Source organism: Embiotoca jacksoni, unplaced genomic scaffold (genome assembly GCF_022577435.1).
Source record: "Embiotoca jacksoni isolate LCO1_2020_lvr unplaced genomic scaffold, fEmbJac1.0.p SCAF_3, whole genome shotgun sequence".
NCBI classification, from domain to species: Eukaryota; Metazoa; Chordata; class Actinopteri; family Embiotocidae; genus Embiotoca; species Embiotoca jacksoni.
The window spans coordinates 8,765,102-8,788,733 of NW_027185381.1; the positions used below are offsets into that span (position 1 = coordinate 8,765,102).

Genomic DNA, 23,632 nt, shown 5'->3' on the forward strand with positions numbered 1-23,632 from the left:
TTTGCTCTACCTGAATGTTTAGAGGGGACATATGCTTTGGCTTATTTAACCTCCTGCCTAACCTCCTACAACAAGGCTGTGCTACAATCCCTTGACAGCCCTGTCTTTAGATTGTCTGACTGACCCACTTTTTTGTACCTGTGGGCAGCAGCCCTTTCATTGATCAGTGTGGTGGTTTTTCTGTCTCTGGCTTACCGAGTGTCTTGGTTCATTTTCCTGCCAATTCCTTTCAGTATTTTGTCATTGATTAAGTTTTTGTCCCACACCTTATTTGCCCCGTATCTTCCCCAGTCTCACCTCTCTCTTCCTCCTCTTCCTCTAGCCCTTCTCTTTGCCCCATATCCAATGAGGAATTCACACATTCCTCAGCAACCATGTACAACCTCTCAGGAAACATCTACTTTGCTGCTGTGTTTCCTCATGAATAGACACGGATGTCCAAGGCAAATTTATGCTCCGACAAAATTATGCAACAAGTGAAAAAGCTGTGAATGGTCCAGAAAGATAAAAACATTTAATGGAAGAATGGAGGGTGTGAGTGTAGGAGCAGGAAGGAGAGGAGAAAAGAGAAGGCATTGTGTGGAGAAGGTATCACAGAAACATGTGACGATGTCATGGAAAAGTCAGTGAGAGGGTGTTGAGGATTTATGGGTGTTTTGGACTGCAGAGCCAGTGAGAGACAGGAGCAGAAGCAACACCAGCATGTTTTTCCTGTCCATGCTCAGTTGAAACATGTGAACTTGCACCAGATAGGAACACAGCTCACTGCCAAATGCTGCTTATCCCAGCTCAGGCGTCTCACGCCTAAACTCATGTGGCTTGACTTAGTGCCACTGTTTTGTACCATTTCGTCTGTGCTATTTGTGTACCAAGCAACTTCCACCAACCACACAAGGTGGAATTAAAAAAAATGTTGGCAACCTGTGGAAAACCGTGTGACATGTCATCCATGAGGAAGATCAGTACGACATAACGCTGTTATGCTTGTGACAAACAACACAACCGCGGACGGCATGCTAATATCTCTGAATAAATAGTTGCTGTGATGAAACAGTGTCTTTGATGGCGCAGAGAGGTCAAACTGTGCTTGAATTTCACCAGTTCTTTGCCGGTGGGAGATGAGACAGTAAAGGTGTATTCATTAACAAACACAGTTGCCATTTTATTTTTTACTTCAGATTTTTGAAGATGATGACTAAATTTGTCATCTGATTGTGGTGACAAGATCAACTTCTATTTTGTACTGTGGGCTGAAACAAAATACGATTAATTGTTCTGCTTTTCTAAAACTATGAAATTGTCTCTACCGTGTATAAAATACACAAGAGACCAAAGCAAACATATTTTCTGAGCTTCACTAGACATGATAATTATGACAGGGGCATATAAGGTGTTAGAACAGAGTTTGTAGCTGTTCTGTCAACACGGAGAGCCACAGAAAGGCTTCATACTCTGAAACTGACACAATTAGATGTGTGAAGAATGAAACAAGTACAAAGTCCCTGTGTACTTTCTTACCTTTACACACCTGCTCAATCACTGTGTAAAGTAGGCATGCTTTTGGAGAACTACTAGCATCAGAGTGTTATATGTGGCTGCTGTCTGTGGTTCTGCATCACAAGTCTTGTTTGTTCCTACTCTACATGTAAAACTTTAGTAACAGGTCATTCCCTGTTTTTTTCATATTTCAATTCAAGTTATCATGGTATGTGTTAACATTAAGAAACCTTATCATTGAATTGCTGCTGTCTGCAGTAGAAGCGTTCGTTGGGGGCAATAAAGCAACAATACATTTAAATTGAATGTGTTTTATAGATGCCCTGACGCCAGCGTCAAGCCCATCCTCGGTTGTTTACGGGGTGGCAGCGGGCCAGGAGGAGTTCTCATCTTCCTCCTCATCACTCAATCTGGAGTGCCGAGTGTGTGCTGACCGCGCCTCAGGCTACCACTACGGAGTCCACGCCTGTGAGGGCTGCAAGGTGAGACAAAGATGTAGACATATACCGCAAAATGATTTAGTGAAACAAGTGGTTCTGTCTTTATGTTAAATGTTGGGGAATACTAGCCTGGTGCGAACCAGAGCCCAATTTCACTCCGTGAATACCTGGGAGAATCGTTTGCAGTTGATCCATTCTACTTGGGGTAGACCTCCGGGTAATTTTAACCAATCAGCATGTGCCGAAACTGGCCGACACTCTGCCACTGCTGCAACTACCCTACGGCCTGTGTCCACCAAAGCGTACAGCATATATGTTTTTTAAGTTTTAATTAACCCCGGCAGCTTGACGAGGTGCTCAAGCGTTTGTTCTCCACTGAACACTTAATGTGCAGTGATTTTTTTTTTTTTTTTTGCTGGTCAATGACAGTCTGACAAATATTAGCACGGCGCTGTCACCAGTCATCCAATCACAGTGAAGGCGGGGCGGGTCAGACGCAGTTGACCACCGACACTGCTTGCTGATTGGTCCGCCCTTCAGCGTAGCTTTGCAAACGCTATGAGCCCAGTTCGCAGACGGTTATCAAAGCGAAGAAAACTGAAGCTGTGAGCAACAGTCGGCGCAGCGAGGCGAAGGCAATACCAGACCAATGCCACAATTAGAGCCAGAGAAAGTAGGTCCTGTCAATGCCGCTGCCTTAAACTGATCTCCCTTATCTTCTCCCCCTTCATTGTGTATTACTTACTGCAGCTCTCTCTCACATTGGAGTTATGTCAATATCCACCAATCTCCTTCTCTTAAAGTCACCCACAGTGAAGCACAAACAAGCCAAGAATCGCCTTTTGACGACACATTAACCAGTTTCAAAACCGTAAATCATGTTTTGAAATGTAGCGCTGAAGAAAGTACGAGATGCCAGGCCGAATCCAGAGGTGGTGCGTGTTGTGAATAATGATAACTCCGAAAAGCATCAGAATAACCCGGCTCGGCCTTCACACATGATCGCTCAATAATCTTTCAGTTAATTGTTCACCAGTTGTGTTGAAGAACAACCCACGGCTGTTTATTAAGCGGTGCCAAAGGACAAAGATAGGGTAAACTGAGGTGTTTGTGCATTTCTTTTTGAGCCTGTTTAGGTGTGTCAGTATTCTGCATTCTTGTAAACATTTTTCTTTTCTATTGGTTACCTGAAGGGGAAAACAGCAGAAAAAGAACTGCTGAAGGAAGACACATTCCTGCAACTCTGCACTGTGAACCCACTGAGTTCAACTAAATGTATCAGCTAAGACATGGATATGAATGTCAGGAAGGGATACATAAAGTCAGTGAAAGTAGCAGCTTACTGAAGTGTGCGCCTGTGCAATACTGGAATGATTATGTTTATGTAGTAGTGGATGTGCAGTATGTATGTGTGAGACTGTGCTTACATGCATCAGTATAGAAGTGTTCTATACTACACAGAGGCCCTGGTGGGTCCACAGATCAGAGTCAGAGCTGTGTGGCTTAATGCGAAGGTGAAGTCATAGAGCTATAAAACAGCTTATCACAAAAGTCAAGGTAAATATGTTGAGTGTTACATCTAAAGGGACATCTGTGAGAAGTGGCCTATCAGTGCTTAAGGGTACTGGTGAATCTGGTACGTGTGCAAAGTGAGTGGTAATGATGGAAAATAAAAAAAAATGAATAGATTATTGGCACAAACAGAGAAGTTATCCCTTAAAACGTCTGGAAAACCTGGTAATTTAACACGTACATTTAATATTAATGACTACATATATTTAAAGTCATAGAGTGGGGAAACAACTTTTAATTATTGTTACTGTTTTCTATCAACAATTCTTCATGCACCACAGGACCCTCTTGTGAGCTGATTGGGAAATTCAGTTTTAAGGCCTGTAAAGCAGTTAGTTGTCAGTAATTGTAAAGTATTCTAGTATCAAATTATTACACACACATATGCATTTACACCCTCCCATTAGTATTTGTTCATGTAACAGTACGAGGAGGAGTATGACCTCTGTTATGTCAATACACTGATACTTTATGACACTGGACACAAGCAGCGTCAGCATGAAGCCCATTTGGGAGAAAGTTAAATTCTGTTTTTCAAAGGGTTAGTGGATGAAAGTCAGTTGGAGTTACTTAACACGTGTTCACGTGGTTGTTGCATGTCTGTGCAATCCTGTGTAGTGTTGTATTGTTGGACCATTTGTGTGTCTTTCAGACTGTTTGTGAATGTCTGCATGTATTCTGACCCACTGGGTAAAACTTTTGGACAAAACTTAAATGTGATATGAAGAATGGCTAAACGTGTTATTGGGCAATTCCCCAGGATATTTCTCTACCCTGCAGCTAACCACAAGTATGTAGTTTTGTCCATCTGTTAAATGTCTATTTTTGTCAAGGTTGTGTAAGCGAGGAGAAACTGATGGTGAAATGATGTCTCTGACATTGTCACTTAGCTAACAAATATCTGCTTCTCTAACAACATTATTCTTAACAAAGAGTTGGTAGATTGTTCTTTTTTTTTTTCTAAAACTGGTTGCATAACAGTTCAGTTTATTAAAAGGTAATTCACAATACACCATGATTTTAGGTTTGCAGCTTTCATAAGCTTTTAAAGGAAGGTTTTACTTTTTGAGTAATCTGGTCTGTAGTTTTCATAGTTTCATACAAATGAAAACAATTTCATTACAGCAGTTAAATGTTTGCGTCATGAGAGCAGTAATTACAGTTCTCTTATTTTTTGTTCCTCCTTATTCCTTCAGGGTTTTTTCCGGCGGACCATCCGTCTGAAGCTGGAGTATGACAAGTGTGAGCGCCGCTGCAAAATCCAAAAAAAGAACCGCAACAAGTGCCAATACTGCCGCTTCCAGAAGTGCCTGTCGGTGGGCATGTCCCACAACGGTGAGTCCTACAGAGCGCAGAGCACGGCAGGTCTGGTCAATGCTTCAACCTCAGCAGCTCATACACGCACACACACACACACGCACGCACGCACGCACGCACATCCATGGTTCTCGTTACATTCAAACACACACCACTTAATAGAGTACCACAGTTGTGCCGTTGCCAAAAAAAGGCTGAACAGACACTTGCGCAAAAATAAGCAATCTAACATCACAGTTAGGTGTTTTGGGTGTTAACATTCATGTTTAGGAAAGTCACTAACTTTAGGCTATTTTACAACTGTACAGTATGTCTGCTCCAAAATGTCAATATTTGGACTATTTGTATTTCCCTTATTCAAAAATAGACCAGTTAAATCTGCAACTCTTGGCTGAACCCACTCGACCGACTCTCACATGACTTAATAGTCTGTCCAGCTGATTAAGTTATTCTCAGCTCACAAGCACCTTTCGAGAGCACGGATCGTCTGGTTTCCTGCACCTGTGGCTCTGAAGATGAAGAACACATTTTTGTAGATAATCCAAGATTAAGTAATCGTCAGTAATGATAATTAATCACCAATTATACTTGTGCATGAATCGCACATTTATTGGTTTGTTTTGACACTGAAAACTAATTTCTATTCCTCTTACAGTTAAAAAGGTTGCATGACAAAATACATTGGTTAAGAGAATAATATCATTTTTTTTTTGTATCTTCAATGGGACTCTATGACTTTGTCTATTGACTATATTTAACTGTTTATCTCTGTGACTCCATTCTTGTAATGGTATGACTTTTTTTTCATTTAAGTTACAATATTATTGTGATACTATCATATCATATCATATATGTGTGTGTGTGTGTGTGTGTGTGTGTGTGTGTGTGTGTGTGTGTGTGTGTGTGTGTGTGTGTGTGTGTGTGTGTGTTCGTCAGTGTATTTCTGCTCAAGGGATCAAAAAGTTCAATGCAATCCGTGGGTTCACATAGATTGTGCATACTTTGCAGATATCCCATCCTGGTGGTAGTGGACTTGTGGAGGCAGCAGCAGGCGTCTTTCTTTTGTCTCATTGAGTTATTGACCGGCGAGCCTTCCCAATGCTTCCTGAAGACACAGCGTAGATTTTGATGATTATACTGCCTCCAAGCTCGACAGTAGTAGTATTTCTGTGAGCTGCCCTTCCTCTTACTGTATATCTGTGTTGAGTTCCATGGACCTAAATGAAACTGTGGGAGGAAGGACATTTGAGACCAATGCAACCTAATCTTCTGAAGTCAAAGGATACTTGCTAATTCTGGGGGTTTGTTACTGTACTGTACAGTATCGACCACTAATTGATTTCACAGTTAAATGTAATCATGACGGATATTTCCTCATAAAATAGCTTTGCAGTTTGAAGCGTTTTAAATTCAGCATTAAACATTCATTCAAACATCATTAGGAATGTGAAGACTTTAGTTGCGTTACAAGTGAAATGTATTCATTAAAATGATGAAGCTTACTATACTGCTTATGTTAATTTTATGAGATTTTATTTATTAATGTATTTTGTAACATAAAATCCTGTGTTACTGTCAAAAACTAAAAACTAAATAGGTATAAATACACAGCTAATTCTGGTTTAGTATAGCAACAATTTACATTTACTGATGAGTTTAGTAACATTTGTGATCATTTTTTGGGACACTTTTATTCTAAAGTGGACAGTCCAAAGTTGTCTTATTTTGAATTCCCTAAAGTTTACATTGGTTAAAATTCCAATGCAATGCTATACTTATTTTCTGTAGCATGCTTGCATCAGCAAGATCTCTTGGGCGGACCGACAGACTGTCCCCCCACCCACCTTTAGCTCCCTTCCCTACTTGAGTCACACAATTATCCCCTCAAACCGGCTCTTGGGAATCGGTCTTACAGTATGCTCAGCTTAACATCAATCACTTCCTCACTTCTTAATTAGACTTGGCTCCTATCCAGGCGTCCGCTGTGGAGCTTTGCTGGCTGCAGATGATCCATCTACTTTGTGAGCAGTAATCTAATGGGCCCTCATGCTGTCTGCTAGTTCGGCATCGCATCTCTCCTCAGTCCCTCTCAGTGTGCGTGGATTTGTTTCATCAGCAGGTGCCTCAGATCTTCTTTTATGCTCTTACGGTCTCATAAAAGGCAAGCAGTAGGTGCACCTAGATGTTGTATTCTCAGTGAGGTATGCATGTGCATTTAATGTTGGGGTTTGTGCACAAGCCTGTTCCCATTGAAACTGGTGAGGCGGGTTAAAAACAGTTCAACTCTAATCTCATTAGTCAAATGGGATCAGGCCGTCTGAGAGGGGCAGGCATACTCTCGTAGAAAAACAACTTCTGTGTATTGTTGAAGCACATTTCACTCGGCTGATGCTCACTGTGTAATGTGTATGCCCAAGTTCTTATTGGTGAAATTCATAAAAAGGAAAGTCCATTTACCTTCTTATGTTAAACAGACTTGGATTCCATTTCCAGTCTTATTTCCTTCTTTTATTTGAGCTTTTTTTTTTTTCAGCATTCAGAGCTTTCCGAGGTTATTTTGGATGCAGTTGCTGTCAGGGTGAAACTGCATCATTAAAACTGGAGTAGACATTGTCTTTGAAAGTACCTTCTATGGTAAACTGCTCTGTGTTCTTCCTGACCTTTTGGATTGCTTTTTTTTTTTTGCTGTAGATGTATTGTCCATTTACTGTCCAGATCAAGTTTCCAGCTCAGGTTTTGTTCTGTGCTAACACATCTAGTTGATGTTTTTATAAAACCAATAGGAACAAAATCATCTTTCTAAAACAAGAATTTGACTTTGAAATTAAAGTCTGAAGCTGTACTTTGGTCCAGCTGTAAGCTAACTCATTTACTGACAATAAGAAAATGGCAGATACTGTAGTTGTTGCAGCACTTGATTGACGTCTTTGTGGACAACAGTCCAAAAAAAATGGACTTTGATGTAGTTTATCATTCAGAACCAGCACACCATTTGAAATCAGTCAAATTTAGGTTTTAGGTTTTTATCTTGGCATGTAGTCTACTGTGTGATGTTCGGGCGTGAAGCCAATTAGACTTTTACATTTCTTTGACAAGCATAATATGTGCGAGTTTCTTGTTTAGATTACATGCTGTCCACAGATCCACATATTTACAGAAAAAAAAGGCTTTGGCCCCATGAAAACAGAGCGGCACAGTCACACCACGAATAGCCCACACTGCTTTCTGCAGTGCTATTTTTGAACATTTCATCGCTACTTGTCCGCAAGCTTTTTGGTTTTGGGTAGATTTTATATTTTTAAATACATGGAATAATTTTGTGCCGATATTGTTGTTTCACTCAGCCTTTGTCAAGTTTCCAGAACTGGGTTTACTTAGAGCAATCAGTGTCATCCCTATACTCCTATACAGTCGTTTTCTCTGTGTTTTGTGTTACATTTATTACATTTTTTTGTAATATTGAGTACATTGTAAATTTAATCTGTAACTTCTCAGTTTTAGACTGTCAATCTGACTCTCTGTCTACCGTCCACAGCCATCCGGTTCGGGAGGATGCCCCAGTCAGAGAAGCTAAAACTAAAGGCGGAGCTGGTGACAGGGGACAGGGAGGTGGACGACCCCCAGCTAGCCGACCAGAAGACCCTGGCCAGGCAGATTTATGAGGCCTACCTCAAGAACTTCAACATGAACAAGGCAAAGGCTCGAACCATTCTCACGGGCAAGACCAGCACCCCTGTACGTTGATTAAGAGTGGTGGGTTGGTGAGTGGAAGGTGTTGTGTGTGTGTGTGTGTGTGTGTGGATTGCACATTCACGGGTCTGAGTTTCCTCACGGGCCAAGGTCATGTTGTCTTGCAACCTTTAATTTATTTCTTTGCTGTTGGAGTGATTGTGATCTCATCCTGAGCACATTTGAAATTTGCAATCAAACTAATGTCTCAATATGACCTGGTAGTCAGTGCCTCAGAGATTGCATGCAGTGAGCCAATGACAGAAATATCTTGCTCAATCAGCAGAGTAAGCCAACACACAAGCTGGACAAGGAAATGTCTGTTTGCACAAAAATGATTGAAAGAGCCAGTGTAAGAGCACATCCCTTCTCCCTTCGCAGCCTGTTTCCCTCCATGCTCTTTTCACCAGCCGTCTCAAATCTGCACGACGACATTCCCCCCTCAGATTTGTTTCTTGAGCGGCCAGGGTCAGGGAGTGCAGGCCAGAGTTGTTGTAAATTCCTCGGATGGATGTGTGTAGGTGTGAAATCGGTCAAGAGCGACAGGTCACTTCAAGTCCACATCCATGTTCAAACACAGACCTCACCCTCTGCTTCTGCAGATCAAAGCTTCTGATGAATAAGCACGCAAGCAAGTTGGAAAGCACTCAGTTGGAAATGCATGTTTGATCTTACTTTGCTCTCGGAGCTCAATCATCGTGTCTTTTATACAACTCTGAGCTTCCCATGAAAGTCTTATTGTACTATTGGCCTCAGCTCTGTGAACAAATGACAACATAAGATTGTTTATCATCACTATGGCACATTTTCTATTTCGTCAGAATTTGCATCTCGTCACAATTTTTACTGCGAATCAAATAGATATCTTAAAATGATGTTGTTTTTTTTACTGCTGGAGTGACTATTTCTGCCAAATGGTTGAGCACTCTTGAGAAAAAGTAGACCTTCTGTTTGGATTTATTTATTACCTGAAAGTGAACCAGAAAACCTTAGGTTTTACTTGTTAGTCTGAATGTTAAGGATAAATACTGAAAGATAATTGTGTACAGGGAACATCGGTTATTTCGTCAGACTCAACAGGTTTTGCTGTGGTTCACTCTGGTGCAGTTCCTGGCCAGGTGCCGACAGCCACCCTGCCCCTTATCAAAATCTTTGGGACAGACTGCTGCCAAATGGGAAAGGCGGGTAGAGCAAACACATCAATACTTGGATAGTCTTTGTGATGGAGCAGGGGAATGTATTATCCGAAGCATTAGGTGGTTAACTGTGATACCACAAAAATGCTGGGGAATTATTTTCATATTCTGATAGAATTGCATGTTCAAGCCACACCCAGCTGCCAGCCTCATAACCAGGAAAGTGAGTATAAATGTATGCTAGACAATACTTGTAGATATTATTGTATGTTCATCACAATTATAAATGTCAGAGACCCCAAGCCATCCTCTAAATGTTTGTTGTTTCAAATGAGTCTAATAACAAGTATGCATAACTCCTTCAACCAACATGGTAGAAACGGAGGAAATGGAGGATGAGACAATCCTGGGTAACACAATTATTTGTATTATTCACCTCTGCACCAAGGGGAGGAGGATGAAGGGGCAACCATTTATTAAAAAGTCTATACTGACCATCATTACAATCACTGGGCCATTAAATTTGAAATATTTCACAATAGCGGAGGCTATATTAATACCCAGATACTTTATTTCATTCGATTTCCTCATGAATCGCTCTTAAAAGTGAGAAGGTTCACCTCCAGTTATTCTCACAGTCAGATGTCTTGCCAACAGGATCAACTGCATGTGATACAGGCACTAGACATATTTAATGTAGGGATGTCAAAGGGTAATATCATCAAGTGAATTCACATTTGACTTTAAATTGTACCCATAAAGGTGCAAACCTCAAATGTCTTCTTTAGCATGAATAGCACAAGCTGTTGCCTCACACCATGTTTGGGATATATATAGCAAAGGAATCCAACTAGTTTAACAGCTGAAGGGGTCAGTGTGTAAAGCTCTAACCTTGTGGCAAAGCATAGGGCCAAAGACACACCTACTGTCTGTAATAAATGAAACAGATACGGCCATTTGATCCTGTAAAATGAGTATCAAAAGAAGCAGCCATTCTACAGCTCTGCTGGGAGAGTAAAGCAGCTTCACCCTGAAAATAATTTGCAGAAGAATGGGATTATTACTCACAGCCATGCACCTTGGTCTGTGAATATCAAAGGCTGTACCCTCTCTAGGTGTGTCACCAAAATGTTGGTGCTTTTCTTAAATTCATAGTTGGCCAGGTGGATAAAGTAAACTTTGGGGTGCACACTTGATCGATCTGATTTATCTATCAGCTGATGATCCTCAGATGCTCCTGTGCACATGCTTCAGTGTCCTTCGGCAAGACATTGAACTCCCAAGTTGCTCTCGATGGCAGCTCTGCCGCCACTGGTGTGTGAATGCGTGTGTGAGTGGGTGAACGGGAGGCAAACTGTAAAATGCGTTGAGAGCGCTAAGGTGATTAAGTGATATAGCCTTTAAGTGCAGACTATTTACCATTTTAGTTAGCAAGTGTTCGCCTGCTAACATGCTACACGCAGACAGCGAGCTCAAAAAAGAAGCAAAGTATGTCTACAATGTATAACCTTTATACACTGTGTATGTACACAAAGCTTCAGTCAGAAATTTTGGTGCAGCATTAGTTTAAGATTCATAATTTATTAAATTATTTGTAGCATCACCATGTTCAGAAATACATTATGTTTGTGATATCAAATTGTGATTATATAATGATATTACGGCACAGTGGTGCAGTGGTTAGCATTGTCGCCTCACAGCAAAAAGGTTCCGGGTTCGAATCCGGTCCTGGGCCTTTCTGTGCGGAGTTTGCATGTTCTCCCTGTGCCTGCGTGGGTTCTCTCCGGGTTCTCCGGCTTCCTCCCACCATCCCAAAAAAACATGCACCTCCCCAGCTCCTCCTGTCCCCCCGCCTAAGTGTCCTTGAGCAAGACACTGAACCCTAAATTGCTCCCGATGGTGTACCATCGGTATGTTGTAAAGCGCTTTGGATAAAAGCGTCAGCTAAATGAAATGTAATGTAATATTACACAATAGATTATAATTAAGCAATGCTAAAGAATAGTGAACCCCTTCCCCCCCTCCTCTGCCCACATTCTCTCTCTGTCTGAACAACCACCATCAAATATATATAAACCACGTAGTTATCAGATAATTAAGGTGTTGTATTGACAGAAGTACAAAATTAAACAGCTCAGCATCATGTGCTCATGCCTTACCTTGTTACACGAGCCTGCAATTAGAGCAGTGTTTATGAGTCAAAGCTCTGATATGATGTGCAGCAGCAGGTGGAGCTGCTCATCAGATGTTGTAACTTGTCCACTGTGGGAACAGTGACACAGCTTAAAAACACCTACTAGCTACCTCCACTGCCTCTATTAGGTTTCTGTGACAGGAGTCTCTAACTTGTTTCCCTGAGTGCTACTTTGACAAAATGAAAGTGTCCAAGAGCTACTTATGTCACTGTGTAACATTTATTCATATAGCTGAGCTCCACCAAACCAGCTGATTAAGCTTCTTTTATGTGAACAATAACAAATTGATACTCAACACACACATACTCAACCAGTAGCTACCAGTTGGAGACCCCTGCTGTATGACATATATTCAGAGTTTCTCACACTGCTTTTCATTCAGCTTTAACTGTGCTTATATTTCTAGAACAATTAACACCTCAAACTGTATTTGAGTGTTAGGAGTGGCAACCTTAATTATGTAGCAGCAGAGTCAGGGAGAGTGATTGTGTCATTGTGGAAATATTCAGGTGTCAATAAGGGCTGCCTTTCATCTCACTAAAGATTATAAATAAACACCCCAGTCAGTCAGTCAGTTATTCATGAAGTGAGGTTTGATGATTCAGCTTTTTCCATATTTATGTAGTCAAGTCAGGTCAGGTTTATTTATGTCTGACAAAATCACAGGATACACTGTGCTGTCTTTGTTGCATTTTAACTGGAAAACCAGAAATGACACTTTTAGCTCACGAGAATGTGTCTTTCTTCACTATCCACAGCCTTTCGTCATCCATGACATGGAGACCCTCCAGCTGGCAGAGCAGACGCTGGTGGCCAAGATGGTCGGCCCCGCCACAGCGCTGAAGGACAGGGAGGCAGAAGTTCGGATTTTCCACTGCTGCCAGTGTACATCAGTGGAAACCGTCACGGAGCTCACGGAGTTTGCAAAGTCCGTCCCCGGGTTCTCGAGCCTGGACCTCAATGATCAGGTGACTCTTTTAAAATACGGAGTGTACGAGGCCCTCTTCGCCATGCTCGCCTCCAGTATGAACAAGGACGGGCTTCTTGTAGCGTACGGCTCAGGCTTCATCACTCGGGAATTCCTCAAGAGCCTGCGGCGACCATTCAGTGACATGATGGAGCCAAAGTTCCAGTTTGCCATGAAGTTTAACTCGCTGGAGCTGGACGACAGTGACCTGGCTCTGTTTGTGGCCGCTATCATCTGCTGTGGAGGTGAGGATGCTGGGAACATATTTTTTTATTTTGTTCTTGACTTCAACAAAAGATAATGATTGTGGACCTCAACCAACTCTCTGTTTATCTCCTCTGTGATTAGACCGCCCAGGCCTGGTGAATGTGGCACACATCGAGGCAATGCAGGAGAGCATCGTGCAGGTCCTACACTTCCATCTGCTAGCCAATCACCCTGATGACACTTTCCTCTTTCCCAAGCTGCTGCAGAAACTGGCTGACCTCCGGCAGCTGGTCACTGAGCACGCACAGCTGGTGCAGGAGATCAAAAAGACAGAGGACACCTCACTGCACCCACTCCTGCAGGAGATCTACAGAGACATGTACTGAGGATTGTGGAGGAAATAACCAAGAGAGGAAAACTATACAAACCATCTCCTTCTTTGTCAGGGACATGAGAAGAAGAGGACTCATCCATAAGCTAGGGGTTGAACCACTTAACCTCCTCTCCACCCCCAATGCAGCAAGAGTTAGCTTTGGCTTCCAGTCAACTCAAGAGGGCCTGTTAAGGCCCAGGCAAGAGACTGACCGCTCTCTGGGTTCAATGCAGTCCTCTCCACTCCATTGTGTGGACTTTCCCAATCACACATGCTAAGGTGTGATTTACAGCTAATTGAGCCTCTATCTATACACCAGTGTATGCAATCTCTGACCAAACTCTAAATGTTAATTTGAAGTCCTTGAGATGACCTCTTTGGTTATTTTGGCCCTCAACAAGCCCGAAAATGAGGAAAGAAAGTGAACTTGATAATTACCACTCCAGCAGTATATTTGATAGATTTGTATATTGGTGTTGAAGAGCCAGAAACCTTTTTAAAGAAAGGCAGCTTCTGCTAAATTGGCTATCAATAGTAGGTGGTGTTGGTTATAAATGCACCAGCCCTCCACCGTGTTTCTTCACCTTTTTATAACCAGACACAGACAAGCTTCTGAACTTAATCATTTATTTGTACTGTATGCCCTCGAAGCCATACTTTGTTGTGATACTGGAAACGATCATCACCTTTCATGTTCTTTTTTTCCTCCAAACAAGACGACATCAAGACTTGACACGGAGTCATTTTAAAATTTTAGAGTACGGTAGCAGAATCTTATGAAGAAGGTGTACAAGACTGAACTGACCACAGGCACCACTGTTCACATGCACCACAATGCACATCTGAAGCACAAACATGCCTGTAATATGTTAATATGATGCTTTTAGACTGGACCTTTTTCACAAAACACAGATGTTTGGTACTCCATCTTGTTTTAGTATTTAAGGGCTAACCCCAAGATAACTCACATTAAAACCTCAAAACAGGAAGACTTAAAGCTAGCAACTATTTCACTCAGTGAATCTCCTTTTGTCAGTTGGTCGTGTCATCGCCACGTATTTTGTTTTTCACAGGCTGTGTTCTCGCCTCATAAACATGTAGTTGATTGAGATTCAGGGGTCTTATCTGCGCATATTTATATGATAACAAATAACATTTTTTTCCCACAAAGAAAATAATGGTTTTATGGCCTAATAAATGAAAAAAACAACTTTGACGATTAGAAGTTTTTGATCCTTGGGGTTCAGTTTCTCTCCGAGAGTTTCTCTAAAATCACGTGGTCTGTTTCAGCTAACTGTCCATCTGGACCTATACAAGGAAAACTTGAATCTGTAGAATTAGTCTGCCCGGTGATGGATGAAGATCAAATATATTTCCACATAGTATCCTATAGATATTATTGTCATCTAACTGCGATGATTACCGTGCATGTGAAAAGGCCACTCCTGAATTTGTTGTCGCACTGCCTTTTTGTATAAAATGAACATGCTACTTGGAAGACCTACAGTAAGGGAATGTTGATAAGGAAATGATGAAAATGTGCATGTCTCATAATTTGGATAAAATATACGTGAATCTGTGAGAGGATGCTTTCCCCATCTGCTTATCCAACCAAAACGTCCCGAAATCATCATAAAATGATTGAAACTCAGTCCTCAGAAATGGACTTTGTGCTTGTAATTACATCACATTGTGTAAACAAAGCGTACTGTACATAGGTGAAATGATCCCATGGACTGCTTCGCTGACTTTTAACTCTTGAGGTGTACAAGGTACTAATGATGATCAACTTTTGTATCCCTCCGTTTGGTAAATAGTTTCAAACTTTTGAGATTTTGCAGTAAATGTAGTTCTGCATGTTCTTTTTGCTTAAATGTCACAGACTTGTGTTTTAATTGAATTGGATCCTATTTTTATACTAAAGTATATATGTATGACTAAATCTGATAATTGTTTATTTGAAATGGCACCAACGAAGAGTGCAGTGTAAATAGATTTAAGGTGTAACAGGGCAACTGGTTATCTGAGTAGCCATAGATCTGAATCCCACTGGGAACATTCCCTTGGTTAATTGCTTTCTTTTTAGATAGAGAGCCACCAAGACTGTAACATGCATTCAGTTCTTTTCAGCTGTACTTCCTTTATCTGTTAAATTGAGCTCTGAAAGCATACATGGGCTGTGCAGTGCTGGATAAGGTTGATTAAAACCTGACCTCCATGAACTCTGAATACAAAAAGTATTTATCACATGAAAGGTGAAGCTACAGCCTGGCACTGATCATACAATAGTGATCTCCTCTTTTTATACTGTTTTCTCAGGATGCACATTAGGAAACGAATGGGGTAATAATATATGCACAGAATTTCATCATTATTATCAAAAATACTCCACAGTTGCCTCTTCATTTTGAACAAACCTGTACTTTTTTTTAAAACTTTTTTTATACATCACATCTCTGTTGGTTAATAGAGAAACTGAATGCACTCATAATTTGCCATCACATCACAAATATTACAGATTACAAAACATGATGCAGTAGTAAAAATGCAATATATATATAGTTTTGTAATCCTGATTTTTGTCATGCTTTTCATCTGACTTTTCTCTCCTCACTCGCTGCTACGTTGTACTAACTCACCAAACATTTCGTATGCCATTAGTAGATTACCGAACTACAAGCTGCCTCAACTTACTTATTATATCTCATCACAGAATGTCAGACCCACATTGCCGAATTCATTCAACGCAGCTCAGTTTTTCACCTCGTAGGTTCCTGGGCCTCCCAGAGCCCAGATGTGCTTGGGGATTAACCACCAACAACCTGTGCCTTAGTGTATGTAAATGCCATAAAACATCAGAGATTCAAAAATAAACAACACTTGACTTATGCACACACTTGTAGAATTGTAAACTGTTGGTGTCTTCAGCTAGATTTAGCTGTTTGAGACACAATAGGGTCCCACAGAGAGGAAATGATGTCAAAGAAAATATCCAATACAAACTACAGTAAGACTAATGCTCAAACGTACTATTGGAGCTTCATTCATCATTTCAAACAGTAAAATTGAAGGATTTCTTTCCAAAAAGAGAGTCTTTTAAAAGCTAAACATAAAATGCGTGAGGCCCAAGTGGAGAAGTCGTGTAAATTTGTGATGTCGGCTTACAATTAGTAATGTCTGTTTTGTGTTGAATTGACAAGGGACTTTTTGACTTGTATCAGGGAATCGTAGTCTTCCTTTGTTGAACTAGCTCAGGATATAGTAAAGGTACTGTTTTTCCATCTCTATCTCTGTCTGTCTTATTCAGTCTGGAGTAATTTTATAGTGCCCTGCCTTACAGCACACAAACACCAACAACAATACTGATTAATATCACTTTTATTTTTGTTTTCCACAACTGACAGACATTTTTCTACAGGGGAGCAGGGGGGCAGGGCAGCAGTCATAGGAATTAGATATTTTATTTTATTTTTTGTTCTTTTCCTGAATTTCATGGAGTTTGTTTTTGTGGCTATAGTGTCATGAAAAGAGACAACATAGACTGTCTTTGGAAGTGTTGTTAATGTGTACTGTGGCTTGATAACAATACTGTAAATGTTTGATGAATGTATATTTAGTCATTTAAACAATGAAACAAATTGACTTTGAATGGATTTCGAAATAAAATGATTTTAAAATCCTCTACATTTTGTTTGGTTGAATTTCAATAGACCATGCTAGAGTTAATATCACTCACTTTTATTATCTATAACATGCACCTTCCTTTCTTCCTACACCAAAGCCATTGCGTATTTGCAGACGGAAATGTGAACAGACAAAACATTTCATATTTACTGTGTAACTGTGATTTAACAGGTAAGCTGAGGCTGATGCAAGTTCGCCCTCTTTTGGTCAATAGTCAAACTTGCACTAAAGCATCTTCAGTCTGCTTACATAGTGCTGTAGCTGGGTTTTATCGTAAACTCTTTGGTCAACATGTGATCAAATTGGAAGTAATGATTCCATTTGCCAATAGAGAAGACAGAACGTGGATCATTATAGCCTGTAACTGAATCACATTAAGCTGCTATTATATATGTGTGCAAATGTAATGTATTGGGTTTGCAAACATTTTTCAAAACAAAGTAAAAGACCCCAAACTGATCTGCACCTTTGTATTCTGGTTTAGAGTGAGCAGTGAAACTGCAGGGCAACTGATTGACTGGAGACATTATATCATGCAACTGCTGATAAAAGGAAAGAAGAACCAAATGAAATAAGATTTAGTTAAATTAGAACTAAACAATTATACTTGAAGAATCAAGTTATATGACATAGAATTCACATAAATATTTTTTTTTTTTTTGCGCTGGCAAACTACAAGGCTACAGATTTGCTCTGAATTTGATCAAAAATACATTAATTCAGCAAAAAACTGAAATAATTAACTTCCTCAAACTAGATGTTGACAGTAGGGCCCTCTAAAACCCAGCTTAAACAGGACCTACATTAAGGCTTTAATATATCAGATACTTGACACAGTAATGTGGAGAAATGTGTTGTACACGTGCCTTTAAGAATATGTATAATTAAACAATAATAATAACGGAAACAGGCAGGTCTTGATTTAATACCTAATCTGATGACCCTGACTCTTAGAAATGCCTTAAAACGAGTTTCAAGTTAACACAAGGTACATACACGGTGCTCAGAGAGATGTCGGTGGCCCATTGTGTCAACAGAGCCTCCAACTCATTTTTGCCCTGGGTGTCCCCGGCAGGTTTATGTCCATGTTTTGATTTTGGAGTTTTATAGGATCCTGGACAAATGCGCTCTTCACCCATCTGAGTAAATCACTAAATCACTCCTCCTTTTTCAGTTGTGCCTGGAAACTCCTGCAACCTGAAGTTACCAAACCCTCCTTCTTTGAGAACCACTGCACTAGAGGGCACTATACTCCTGCCAAGCTACCCAAGCTTCTCCTCAAACTCCTCCTCCTCCTCCGTGTTCTCAGTTGTCACATTGTCCAACATGGCTGCGTCCATGGTGCGGATCTGCCGCTATGCATCGCGGCATGGATCCCGTAGTCTCCTCAGACGAACAAATATTTGCCTCCCGCTCAAGTTTGAATTTCACCTTTCCTCTCCTGCACGCAGCGGACTGCTCTTCTCTCTAAATAAACGCGGTATTCTGAAGGACTCGTTCCCAGAAAACGCAGCGCAGGACCTGCTGCCCCGGCTGCTCCAGTCCGGTGCGCAAACTGTGTACTGCGGATTTGACCCCACGGCCGACAGCCTCCATGTGGGCAACTTGCTCGCTATCGTAGGCCTGCTGCACTTCCGTGGCGCCGGGCACCATGTCCTCGCTGTGCTCGGAGGGGCCACGGCACAAATTGGGGACCCGAGCGGGAAGACCAGTGAGCGGGAGCGGCTGTCCGCGGACGTCGCGGAGGCGAACACCCGCAGCATCCGGGAGAGCATTCAGAGGATTTTTACCAACCACGAACTTCACTTCCACGACAGCGCCAGGCCGCTTGGCACCGTGGCGGTACTGAACAACCTGAGCTGGTATAAGAACTGGGATGTGGTGGGGTTTCTGTCGGAGGCCGGAAGGCACTTGAGGATGGGCACCATGCTCAGCCGGCACAGCGTGCAGTCCAGGCTGAAGAGCGCAGACGGTATGAGCCTGACAGAGTTCACCTACCAGGTGTTCCAAGCTTATGACTTCTACCACCTGAACCAAATATACGGCTGCAAGATTCAGCTCGGAGGCACCGACCAGCTGGGCAATTTGATGTCTGGCCATGAGTACATTCACAAGTAAATGCCCATCCAAACAGTGCGACTTTTGGAGTAGCAGTGGTCTTCAAGGAGAAGAGAGCCTCATTTCAGACTCCATTTAAAAAAAAACAAAAAAAAAACAGCAATGTTACTGCATATTATTGATCTTGCATTGTATATACATCCAACATGTCTAATGTGAATTGATAGGAGCCTGTCTTCTGCGCTGCACTTGTTCATCCTGTAAAAAAAAAAAACAACCTGTAACTGTAAAAACTTTTTATCAAGCTTTTTTATGCTGTTAATCAGGAAGTTTAGGATTTTTACCCCCTGAACCAAACACATAGTTGCACATTTGAGCTAAATTCACAAGTAAGTTTCCAAAATATAGAGGAGAAAAACAGACTACTAATGTAGTGGTCTCTTTTCAGTAGGTACAGAGATTTGCTCCAGACCTCATTGAAAAATCTATAAATTAAAGATATTGTTGATCCTTGGTAAATGTACACATCACAGACAATGTGGTTACTTTTTTATGTGGAGTGTTTGGAGCCACTCTTTCATTCTGCATGCTTCCCATTCCTTAAGCGCTTAAATTTACAAGGTTATCTACTTTTTTATCAGCACCATCGTATAACCTCTACCTCCTGAACCAAATATATGGTTGCCATTTTCTGCATAGAGGCTGTCTGTGATGTCTGGCCATGAGTTCATTAACAAGTAAATGCCCATCATATTAATATGGACCTGACAGATGGATATGTTCTCTTCTCTTTCTGAAGACATAGCTCTGTACCAGACACCATTCATAATTCCCATAATTTGGTCAAATCACACACACATCAGGAAATGTAAGTAAATGTCTCGTGTGAATCTACACGAGCCACTTTTAAATCCTGCATACTTCTTAACTTCAAAGCAACAATGTTAATTTGAGAAAAATGTTCAGTCATTGAATTTATTCAAACTTTTTTTTATTTATTTCTGCATCTATTACGGAATTGTGGTGTGTGTGTTTTTGATATTAAGGGGACCCCTTTAAAAGCGTTACACTCAGTTTAGATTGATTCATTTGTGAGCAACGGCCAATTTCTAGCAACTGGCTTGATGCTGTATTACATTATTGTCGCAGGAAAAAAATTAAGAATGTGACCTAGATTTTAAAAACTCACATTTAATATCTTACTGATGGCATCAAACTGGAGTGAGCAGAAGTACATGACTTCTACAACCGGAACAAAATATATGCTTGCAAGATTCAGCCTTAGATTTTTAGATAAAAAAATAATAGCAGCTTGTTTTTTTTCTACTTGTATGGTTACATTGATTCCACTTAAATTTGAATTATCGCTGCTTGTTACGAAGACATTGCAAAAACGCGCCAGCAGTTCCGCCAGACAAAGGATCCACTCTCAAGTTTTCATGTGTCCATACCAGCCTAGTTGCACTGACATCCTGGTATCTTTTCAGAGTGAGCGGTGAGGAGGTGTATGGCCTGACCATCCCGCTGGTGACCAGCTCTGTTGGGGACAAGCTGGGGAAAACAGCAGGCAACGCAGTGTGGCTCAACAGAGACAAGACATCGCCCTTTGAGCTCTACCAGTTCTTTCTCAGGCAGCCGGACGCCAGTGTGGAGGGGTACGTGCAGGTGGAGGCTGATGAATGGATGTAAAGCTAAGATAAACGATCTGAAAGCATCTCATTGTTGACCTGTCATCTGTCCTGGCTGGTTGAGGTCTAGCAAATACTCGGTAATAAGCTGACGTGTATTTGTGTGTGCATTTCACAGGTACCTGAAGTTGTTCACCTTTCTGCCTCTGGCGGAGGTGGAGAGGCTGACGGAGCAGCAGAGAGAGGATCCAGGCAAACGCCTCGCACATAAACGGCTGGCTGCAGAAGTGACCAAACTGGTGCATGGAAAGGAGGGCCTCGAGAGTGCCAAGAGGTCAGAGGGGGCTCTGTGTGTGTACCGTATTTATTTCGACAAGTTGTGAGGTCATTTCTTGCAGTTTTATACATGTTTGGTTTTATTCAGCAGGAACTCATTCAGAAACATCAGAAACAATGTGTTTAGCGCTGCAGGGTTATGTAGTCAGTTACCGCCAGAAAGTCAATGATGAATTCTAATTTGTATGTTGATAAGTATTCATACATCAGCTGTGTGTAGGAGGGAAATATGCTAAATCCTTAACAACACCAGGCTCACTAGTAGTAGTAGTAACTCACTGTGTTGCTGCTCTTAACCTCTATCGTCCCAGTGGAGGAAAAGGCTGCGCAGAGCAGTGCAGTCACATTAAATGTTGTCATTGCAGATGTACCAATGCGCTGTACCACAGCAGCGTGCAGGCCTTGGAGGAGATGAGCGACGAGGAGCTTCAGGAACTCTTCAGGGAGGCTCCGTTCCATGAGCTGCTGTTGGAGCCGGGGACCACGGTGATCGACACGTGCCGCAAGGTCAACGCCATCCCCGAGGGACCCAGAGGGTAGGAGCTCCAGTCCTGATTCCTCTCAATCCAGTTTCTCAGGGCCAACTATTAATAGAGAATATATAGAGAGTATTTAAAAACTACATTAAACACATAAACCTGCAAATGGATGAAGGAAAGTTCAAGGGCTATTAGTCCACTCAAATTCCTCACGTTCCTTAAGTCCTATCAAGCCATGCATGTGGTTCTTATGATAATTATTTGTTCAAAAGAAAGTAGCTGGAGTCAGATAATCCTGTTGAAATTTTACAAGCCATTTTTGTCCAGAGTTTGTGAATTAAATTATGTTCACTGGCATTGTATTTAGGTGGCAGCAGATGGGCAAACACAAATAAAATGTATTTCAATTTATTTATGATTAGGTAATTTGACTGACACTATCATAAAATAATAAAAATATCCATCACACAAAAGCTCATGATAACATTTTTTACAGTGCTTGTTTGTCTAAACCACTGTCCAAAAACTATTCAATTTACAGTGGTATAAAAGAGATTACAGTCATCATATTACATTAATGGTCATAAACTTACATTAATTGACCATGTAGGAGTCAGGAGGATAGCCTGGATACTGATTATGTGATATCTCATCATTATACACAAGTTACTGTGAGACTACTTGTACCTCAGAAATACACAGTGTGATCTGTCAGATGATGCAGTTTTTATATTCAGTACGAGTTTTCTATAATTATATTGTTGGCTTTAGAATTAGTGCAAAGATGGATCACAATGGGACAAGGAGGCATTTTTGTGATTTCCTATTGAAACAGTGCAAGGTTATTTCCTCACTACCTCAGATGGGTTACGTAGAGGAGACGCTGTGCAAACATAAATGTGTGAATGTTTGTGTCTCAGGTATCAGATGGTCTCAGACGGAGCGGTGTGGATCAACCACAAGCGGGCTGACAAACCGGAGCAGGTCTTGATCCCCAAACTCCACATCCTGTCTAATGGACTGAGCCTGCTCAGAGTGGGCAAGAGGAACTTCCACATCATCAAGTGGCTCAGTCTCTGAGGCTGCCTGACTGAGCAATGGACCAGTTTACTATAATGGACTGACTGGGAAGGTAGGCGACTGCACCTCAGCAGGGTCAGTGAGGAGACTTTGATGGACTGATATCTTACTGGGTTTTTGGGATAGCCTGAACCCTTAGTAGTCTCCTGTGGTTGTTATATAAATATGTACATGTACCGATGTGATGTTTATCTAAAGCTACAGTATTAAAAAGCCTTTGACATGAAGATGGTTTACCTACTCACTTTGTGCTGTTGTAGAGGTTTTTTTTTTTTTTTTAAAGTGATCACTAGGGGGCATCATTGTCCCAGTCTTAAGGGGGTCCACAAGCAGCCACCCACCCCACCTAGCCTGCTGTGACCTCTTAAGTAAATAATTGCTCACAGTAAAATTAAATTGCATCATTTCTCGCAAACAGGTTATAGTTCTATTTTAAGCAGTCGTGTTTCTTTTAATGTAATGAGAACATGAGGCCGGCATCTGTGTTAATGTGCCTTGTTTTTTCTTCCTCAGTGGTACAAAGTGTAAACTGTATCATAAAGAGAAGAATGAGGTTTTGGATCAATTTGAAAACCAACGACTTTTGCTTGCAGGTTACCTTGAGATAACATAAATTATATTGTTCCATTATGTAGTAGTTTTTGACAGGTGGTACTCAATTTTCCAACACTATCCAAAGTTTTGACTGTAGTGTAAATAACAATTTCTAACATTAAGCATGCAGGAACCTTGACAGTGTTTGTTTTTTTCCTTTAAGGTTTTGGGGGTTTAAAAAAAAAAAGAAATGCACATTTGACAACTTCTAATGTATGTGGTTTTCTAGCCCTGGTGTTCTCTCTTCTTGTCTTGGGGTCAGTTGTGTGCTGAACTTGACCTTCCCTACTCGGCTGCATATAATTGGTGGAAATCTCATGTAGTAAAGATAGACGTTTGG

General features: G+C 41.2%; 2 protein-coding genes across 2 annotated transcripts in view; both read left to right on the top strand.

Moving 5' to 3' along the window:
• pparab (peroxisome proliferator-activated receptor alpha b) overlaps positions 1-17,115 on the top strand; it is a 30,773-nt gene extending 13,658 nt beyond the window's left edge. Inside the window, exons 3-7 of the mRNA XM_069162506.1 lie at positions 1,816-1,979; positions 4,706-4,844; positions 8,362-8,561; positions 12,645-13,098; positions 13,202-17,115. Of these exons, the coding sequence (XP_069018607.1) occupies positions 1,816-1,979; positions 4,706-4,844; positions 8,362-8,561; positions 12,645-13,098; positions 13,202-13,446 (1,202 nt within the window). The 3' untranslated portion in view covers positions 13,447-17,115. The remainder of the gene's footprint in view (positions 1-1,815; positions 1,980-4,705; positions 4,845-8,361; positions 8,562-12,644; positions 13,099-13,201) is intronic.
• A 1,328-nt stretch (positions 17,116-18,443) lies between these two features.
• On the top strand, positions 18,444-22,925 carry yars2 (tyrosyl-tRNA synthetase 2, mitochondrial). The gene is made up of 5 exons (XM_069162813.1): positions 18,444-19,231; positions 20,663-20,830; positions 20,982-21,137; positions 21,505-21,675; positions 22,539-22,925. The coding sequence occupies exons 1-5, from the start codon at positions 18,444-18,446 to the stop codon at positions 22,696-22,698; spliced, it is 1,443 nt and encodes a 480-aa protein (XP_069018914.1). The 3' UTR covers positions 22,699-22,925.
• Positions 22,926-23,632: the final 707 nt, after the last annotated feature.